Source organism: Microtus ochrogaster, chromosome 6, assembly GCF_000317375.1.
Source record: "Microtus ochrogaster isolate Prairie Vole_2 chromosome 6, MicOch1.0, whole genome shotgun sequence".
Classification (NCBI taxonomy): domain Eukaryota; kingdom Metazoa; phylum Chordata; class Mammalia; order Rodentia; family Cricetidae; genus Microtus; species Microtus ochrogaster.
Genome location: NC_022013.1, coordinates 64,960,250 through 64,968,497, shown reverse-complemented (window position 1 = coordinate 64,968,497; position 8,248 = coordinate 64,960,250). Strand labels below are relative to the sequence as shown.

Here is an 8,248-nt window from a genome sequence, read left to right as displayed (position 1 = left end):
TTTTGTTTTGTTTTTTGAGACAGGGTTTCTCTGTAGCTTTTTAGAGGTTGTCCTGGAACTAGCTCTTGTAGACCAGGGTGACCTTGAACTCACAGAGATTCACCTACCTCTGCCTCCCGAGTGCTGGGATTAAAGGTGTGCGCCACCACCGCCGGCCACACTTTTCTTCTGAGGAATTTTATTTCCTCTACTATTTGTCACAGAGGACTGCACATATGAGTTTTGAGAATCACATGTGCAATACTGGTCACATTAACCTGATTTATAAATGCAAACAATCAGAGACAAATCTATAAAGCAACTGATATGAATGAAGTATAAAGGCACTGTTCAGTATTTTTCTTGCTTTGCTTTGAATCAAAATGTTTTCATACATACATTCAAAAGAAAATGACATGCATGGTGATCATAGCTGCTAAGTGCTATAAAAGGACAAGAATTAGACAAATGGGCCAAGGACAGAAACAATAGAATAATATATGGTGCACCAACCTTAACATAGTCAACTGCCCTTGGAGAAAAGTCACAGGCATAGGCAAAGATATTCACATCTTCTTCCAACAGTGGAAATAAACAGTTCCCAACTCCACATCCAGCTTCCAACAAAACCAATTTTTGACCTTCATACTGAGGAATAAAAACACAAAACATTGACAGGACATTAAACACACCAAGCTAAAAGGTTTCGCAGGCAAGAGACAACATCTCTAACCTCATGAAGCAGATAACAAGTAACAGAACCAGTAAGGAAAAGCTAATACTGGTACCTCACTTATAATGACCTCAAACTAGGCAGTTCAGTTTTAAGAACAACAACTACAAGAATTAAACCAGAATGAGCACAGTGCAGACACTCTGGGGCTAGCCTTTGCCTCTGTATTCAGTCCTTGGGCAACTATTTCTACAGCTTTGAGCCTCCAAATTTTTCTACAAATGAGAATACTAATGGACTTCATAGATCTGCTATAAAGCTTAAATAGGAGAATGTATGTAGGATTCTTAGAAATGGTTGATTGCTACTATTAACTACTATAAGTAGTCTCAATCTGTCGCTAAAGTTTACTCTGAATCTTTAATATTTCCAACTTTCAGATTAGCTTTAAGTGAGCAGAAAATAACATTAAGAGGTTGGAGAGATGGCTCTGTGGTTAAGAGCATGTGCTGCCTCTCCAGAGGAGCCAGGTTCAATTGCCTGCATCCATATGGCAACTTACAACTGCCTGTAATTCCAGCTCCAGTGCATCTGGTGCCCTCTAGAGCTTTCTCACCTCCACAGGAACCAGACACGCATGTGGTGCACGGACATACATGCAGGCAAAACACTTATACACATAAGATAATAAAAATAAACTAATCTAAAAAGAAAACCTTAAAAGTTCTTTCCTACTAAACAGCACCAAAATTGCTAAAATTACTTGAAACCAAACAGAACGCTCCTTCACAAATAGGACAGGCTCTATAAATTTTCTTTAGGATAGTTCAGTCAGTAAAGCGCTTGCCACACCATGATAAGGGCCTGAGTTCAAGTCCTGGCATTCATGTAAAAAGCTAGTCACAGTGACACGTGCTTGGAATCCCAGTGCTTGGAAGGCTCTCTGCGGCTTACCGGCCATCTAGCCCAAGCTAATCTGTGTGTCCCAGGTCCTAGTGAGAGATGCTGTTTCAAAAAACATGGTAGACAGCTTCGGAGAAATGACAGCCAAGGTTCACATCTGGGAGCACATATTCTATGCTCCCATTCCAGATGAAGATGGCTCAGGGCCAGCAGAAACCCCAGCCTACCTCCCTACATGATCTCAGCTCCTCAAACTCTCTGGTGGTCCAGTGTCTGTCCTTGAAAAAATTGGTACTGTTTCTTTTGTAAAAAAGGTCCCAATTCTTCTGAGCCTCTTTTTCCAGTTTTTGCTGTTTAAAATCAGACACCAAAGCTCGGTCTCTTTGCAGCTTGTCCTCTTCTTCTGAGCTAAGAATCCTTGCTTGCAGACTTTGCCTTTGGAAAGAAGCCATTGCAGCTGGTAGGAACACATTCAACGCTGCTAAAGATTCTCTGGTCTTTGACCGGACGAGCACTCGGAGCTGATACTGTGGACACGGGGTTTTCCCAGGTGCATTGTCCCCAGGTGACTTTCAAGCTTCAGCAGACTACAATGCTACTTAGGAAAAAGATTCTGGTTAGTGATTCTGTAATAGCCTGCCTGGGCTCCATCCCCACTCATTTGTTCCTGTTAGCCAGGGTCTAGTTATGGAAAGCTGGCCTTCAATTCCCTATGGAAGAAGCCCAGGTTGTCACTTGAACGTACATCCTCCTGCCTCAGCCTTCCAAGTGCTGGGATTGTGGGTGTACCGACTCACCGAGCTAGAGCATTCTTTAGAACTTCTAGAGTTTGGTTCTAAAATAGTCCAAGACTCGGGGGGGAGGGGGAGGTTCCTGACGAGCTTTTAAGGTGCAGGCTAGATTCACCAAACACCCACCAGATGCTGACCCTACCCAACGGCCCTGCCGCCCTGCCGGGGATGGGAGAGGTCACAAAGCCCAAGTCCGCCTCTACAGCACAAAGAGACGGCTCTCCACAGTCAGAGAGCAGAACTCTAACGTAGCGGACTCCGGTTCAAACCAGATGAGTCAAGTACTACAAGAAATAGATTCGGTTGAGGCAAAGGAACTCTTCCACGAATTGACTGAGTACATGTGAGAAGAAAACTCTCATCAACGTTCAGTGCCGTGGAAAATGAGACTTTAAAACGACAGCAGCAGCCCGAACTGAAGGCGGGAAGACTACTGCCAGGTAAAAAGAGGAATCACGGTTCGCTGGGACCGTAGCTTCTTGTTTTCGGAGGTGATGGAGCTAATCCGGAGAGGCCGGAGTTTCTGATCCAAAAAGGCTACACCACCAACCGAAGGAAGCGTGCCGGCCAAGAACTGAAACCCTCACACTGAAGCCATGGAGCGGAGTAGGAAGGACCGAGGGTCTGGTCGCTGAGTTCCCAAATCCGTCATCTCTCTCGGGACCCTCAGGATAAACCAGGCCGCAAGGGGTCTCGGGCACGTCTGGGGTCGTCGGAATCAACGCTCAGCCTCGCATGCACCCACTCCCCTCGCTCAGGGCGCCCGGCCATCAATTCACAGGGTTACCAGCAAAGGACAGGCCAGGGCGCACTCACCTGTCTGTCGAATCTCCCAACTGAGGTGTTAACCTCCTGAGACTAGGGCAGCTACTGCCCAGGAGCGCCCATTGAAGTTCTCTCCGCCCATGGCACTCCCCCCGCTATTTCCGCTTGGGAGACGGAAGTCCCTCCCCGCTGCCGGAAGCGCAGCGGCAGTACTTCCTCAGAGTCTCTCTGGACGCGGTGGAGACTGGTTTCCGGCCCCCGGTGGGCGCGGACTTAGCTCAGTGCGCGCTCCGGAGCTGTGTCCCGGGAGCGAGGTCCTGCGGGCCGCTTGCGCGGGGATCTGGGACTGCGGCCGCGCGAGGAGAGCGCCGACCCCGGTGCCAGCCAGTTGCAAGGCCATGAACGGCACGGCGAATCCGCTGCTGGATCGCGAGGAGCACTGCCTGCGGCTGGGCGAGAGCTTCGAGAAACGACCGCGGGCCTCCTTCCACACTATTCGCTGTAAGTGAGCCCTCCCCGTGTTCCCTTCTGCCTCTCTGACCACCACGTGCCAGCTCCGACTCCCTCCTGGCCAACCTCGGCTCTCCAAAGCGTCTCTTTTCTTATCTCTCACCCCAGATCCTCTGGGACTTCGATCTGTTCTTTTATTTTCAGATGGCTCCTCTCAAACCAAATCTCTGACTGCTGCCAACTAACTATTCCTTTACCGTACAGTCCTTAAGCCAAACTTTACTCCTTTGGAACGAGGCCCCTTTCTTTTCCTTGTGTCCCCTTTGTCGAATTACTCCATCAGGACTAACGCCCTGGAAAAGACTTCTCGTTTGCCACGAGCGTCATTTACTCCCTTCTGCACCATTCTTTTCCTTTTCCCTTGGGGCTCTTGGTCCCCATCCACATCTAGGGAATCTGCATTCTTTGTAGCACCCATGAGATTTTTCTCTTCCTCTTTCTGTGCTTCTTTTGACACATTTTGTTGTTGGTTGAGACTGTCTTAATGTAGGCTCTGCTGGCCTAGAACTCACTGTATATCTCAGGCCTGTCCTGAACATGCTATAGGCCTGCCTCAGTCTCTGTAGTGCTTAAATTATGGCCCTGACCTACCATGCCTAGCTGACATTAATGTCTTCAAGTCACCTACACCACCCTATGAGCCAACTCACTTGTGGGGGAAGAATAAAATTCGAGTTTGTGGACCTGGCATAAGTTAAAGCTTGATCTATGTTTGGAAAATGAAGACAGCAGCGTAAGGAATATGGAAATAGTCATTATGTCAGGCCTTTTCCTACATGATTATAGACTCTCAGAGGGCTGCTTCCACTGTCCTGAGTAAAGATTCGGCTGACCGAGCACACCCCTCTCTGATTCACAGGCTTCTGGTTTCCGGTAGCGTTAGCACCAGTTAAGACATGCTCCGTCACGGGAGCTAATAGATGTGACTCAACACATCGGAAGAGGGTGTGTGGCGTGTTAGATACAAAAGTCTCTCATCTTTGTGTGGCCCCTTGTCATGCCGTTTCTGTGCTTCCCTCTGACAGCAGAGCCAGCTGTTTGAACGAAGCAATACTGGGGAAGTGATAAGGCTATCGTTTTTTTCCCTCTCCACTGAGGGCCAGTATAAGTGAGAATCTGCACATGTGTGCCTGGCCTGAAGTGTGAGGCAGGTGTGTGGTAACAGGAAGTAAAATGGCTCTTCCGATTGTGTCATTTGTAAGAATAAGAAAGATAACTTCGGGAGTTCGCCCATCTGCTTCTGAATATATCCAGAAGTATCTTTTTCAAAATGAGAAAGCTTGAGTGTGGCAGGTTCTACTTTTGACCATTTCTATGCAGAAAGAAGTCAGCCTCGTGTGGCCTCCTGTGTCTCATGTTGATTTGCAGCCAGAATGTTTGCTCTGTGGCTTCTGTGCACACAGTTGTAATAATTCCCGTGTTATGGAAGATAGATGTTAGCTGTTAGCTCTCTCTTGGAATATGGGAATATCTTACATTAACATAAGGGTGTATGAGCTCCAGCTCCCTACACTAAAATAATAATGTCGTTAAAGGCAACATATGTAGAGGTAGGTGTTCCTGACTTGGTAATTATTGAATTGGATGGCGGTATTTTTGGGCTCATTGTTCTAGTCTCTATACTTCAGCATATATAAAGTTTTCTATGTTGTAATTTTTTCTTTTTTTTTTAAGAATTTTAAATGATGGGGCTGGGCAGTTGGCTTAGTTTATGAAATGCTTACTATGAACGGATGGGTCTCTGATTTGGATTTCTAGAACCCACATAAAAGTGTCACAGTGTGGTAGTAAACAGCTGTCATCCCAGTGCTGGGGACATCGAGACAGAAGGATCACGGGTGACTTGCTGGCCTCATTTACTCTCTGAGTTCCAGGCCAGTGAGTGACTCTGTCTCAGAACAAGACAACTGTGCAGTGGTGGTGCACACCTTTAATCCTAGCCCTCAGGAGGCAGAGGTAGTCAGATCTCTGTGAGTTCATGGCCAGCCTGGCCTCCAGAGCAGCTTCAGGACTGCCAGGGCTACTCAGAGAAACCCTGTCTTGAAAAACCAAAACCAAGCCGGGCGATGGTGGCGCACGCCTTTAATCCCAGCACTCGGGAGGCAGAGGCAGGCGGATTTCTGTGAGTTCGAGACCAGCCTGGTCTACAAGAGCTAGTTCCAGGACAGGCTCCAAAGCCACAGAGAAACCCTGTCTCGAAAAACCAAAAAAAAAAAAAAAAAAAAGAAAAACCAAAACCAACACCAACCAACCAAAAAAAAAAAAAAAAAAAAAAAAAAAAAAAAAAAAACCCCAAAAAAAAAAAAAAAAAAAAAAAAAAAAAAAAAAAAAAAAACCCCACAATAACAAAAAGACTAACAGTACCTGAGAGACTAAAATCCTACAGATATATGTACCCATGTACATACAGGAACATACATACATCCATGAAAGAATCCTCAACAATTTTTATTTAAGTAATACAATTTTTAATTTGAAATTAAAATGCCACAGAAGCCCTTATATTCAGTCCCCCAATGGGAAATATTCTTTCTTTCCTTTAGATGATTTTAAGCCAGCATCGATAGACACTTCCTGTGAAGGAGAGCTCCAGGTGGGCAAAGGAGATGAAGTCACAATCACACTGCCACACATTCCTGTGAGTTGTTCCCATCCGTTGACTTCGTATAATGAATCTTTGTATTTTATTTAGTTTGAATTTCCTTCTGTTTATTTATTTATTTATTTAGATTTTTAAAAAGTCAATGTAAGAAAAATTGGAATTTAGGGGTTGGGTGGGTAGTAACTCATGTGTCATGGGACTTGGTTTAAGGTAGCTCTTTGCCCTTGTTCCTGAGCCCCCCTCTCCCGAGCATGTAGTATAGTAGGTAGGTTTCCATCTGGACAGTGGCCCCTCTGCTAGACATGCATAGAGTTTCTCCCATACTGTTCTGGAGAGAAAGGCCCCATGTGTCATGTGTAACCCTAACAACTTCTGAACACCAGGCAGCCAGAAGGCAGGTAGGAGCCAGAGGGGCAAATTTATATATGGTAAGGGTCCCGTGGAGGCTGATGGTCCCAGGCAGGAACTAAAGGTTTGGAACATTGCTAATTTAAGGATGAAGAACTCAGTTAAAGGCTGTACCAGGGACTTGGAAGAAAAGATTTTGTAAAGCTCTCTTCAGGGCAGCACTTTGGGTCTGCAGCTGTAGCTCAGTGGGAGAGGACTTGCTTTGCATGATGAGGTCCTAGGTTCAATCCTCAGCCAAAGGAAAAACAGAAAGAAACCGTAACTGAAGTGTGTGTTAACAGTGCTTTGGCCTGGGAAGATGGCCCAGAATAAAGGGCACAAACATGAGGACTGGAGTTGGGTCCTCAGAATCCATGTAGAAAGCATGGAAAACATGGCAGCTGCCCATGGTCCCACATTTACAGAAGTAGGGACAGATATTCCTGGGGCATGGTGGCTAGTTCGACTTAGTGGGGTTCAGCAAGAGACCCTGCCTCAGCAAAGAAAAGTGTAGAGCAGTTGAGGAAAGTACCTGATGTCAACTTTGAGCCTGCAGGGGTTGTATGCACACGTGCATGTACATCTGCCCCCACACAAGGAAACAAGTACACATGTGAGTACACCGCACACACATGCAAACAAACAAGTTAAAACAGAAGAGGTTCTTAGCACATTCCACAGCTGTGTCCTCAAATACAGTAGGCTCTGTGTAACTGTTGACAGAATGGCCTGTATACCTCTGAGCTGACGAAAAACAACAGCCTGTTCATGCAGACTCCTCTTTTCTTGCATGTTACTGTGGCAGGTTACATCATCTCCCATTGGACCTTAGTTTCCCAAATGAAAAATGAAGGGGTTGGGTAAATGGTCCCTAAGCTCCCTTTCAAACCTAAATTTTTATTGCAAAAATAAGGGGTTGAAGAGCCAAGCATTTTTTTTCCTAAGCAAGAAATTAAATCTTATATCTGACAAATAGTGAATGGATGTTCAGGGTACTAGTCCATTCCTAGGCTCTATTGCCTTTGTGCAGCTTGGGGTCCAGAATTAAACATGGGAACGTATAGCCATTGCTGGATGTGATGCTCTCCTGTAACCCTAGCATTTGAAAGGTGGAAGCAAGATGATTGAGAGTACAAGGCCAGCCTGGGCTACGTGGGACCCTGTCTCCAAAACAAGTGCTTGTTGTGGAAGGCTAGCTCATCTTTGCAAGGTTGACGAATTTAGACAGGAGTGTCACGGTGTAGCAGGCAGAAGCCCAGTTAAAGCCCTGAGGCAGGAACAAGAGCTCCTTGTTTTCTGAAAATCATAGCGCTGTGGGATGGGTGGTGGAGCCAGGGGCCACCTTAAAGATGGTACCCTTTGGTCCTAGAGCAACAGGGGAGCAGTTGAAAGGCTTGCTTAGATGACTAGCTTGGGTTAGTTTCTGCTTACCAGGTCTACTGGCTACCATTGGAGAATTCTATGTTGGTCCTTTGCATGATGCAGAAACCCTGGACTCTTCAATTGCAAAGGAATACAGATCACTCACTAGTTTAACCAGTCACAGTGATAGTTACGTGTAGAGAAAAGTTTATTGTTCTTAGTCCATGTAGCATTATTCTTGAAACATTTCCCACACCCTTAAAAATGTGCCTTATA

The 8,248-nt window shown here is 45.9% G+C and overlaps 2 protein-coding genes across 2 annotated transcripts in view; one reads left to right on the top strand and one right to left on the bottom strand.

The window, feature by feature from the left end:
* Nucleotides 1-3,274, bottom strand: part of Mettl6 (methyltransferase like 6) — a 14,764-nt gene extending 11,490 nt beyond the window's left edge. The window contains exons 1-3 of the mRNA XM_005348717.3: nt 3,163-3,274; nt 1,783-2,150; nt 493-627 (exon numbers count right to left, since the gene is read on the bottom strand). Coding sequence (XP_005348774.1) covers nt 493-627; nt 1,783-2,007 — 360 coding nt within the window. The 5' untranslated portion in view covers nt 2,008-2,150; nt 3,163-3,274. The remainder of the gene's footprint in view (nt 1-492; nt 628-1,782; nt 2,151-3,162) is intronic.
* Nucleotides 3,205-8,248, top strand: part of Eaf1 (ELL associated factor 1) — a 15,876-nt gene continuing 10,832 nt past the window's right edge. The window contains exons 1-2 of the mRNA XM_005348718.3: nt 3,205-3,612; nt 6,165-6,259. Of these exons, the coding sequence (XP_005348775.1) occupies nt 3,252-3,612; nt 6,165-6,259 (456 nt within the window). The 5' untranslated portion in view covers nt 3,205-3,251. The remainder of the gene's footprint in view (nt 3,613-6,164; nt 6,260-8,248) is intronic.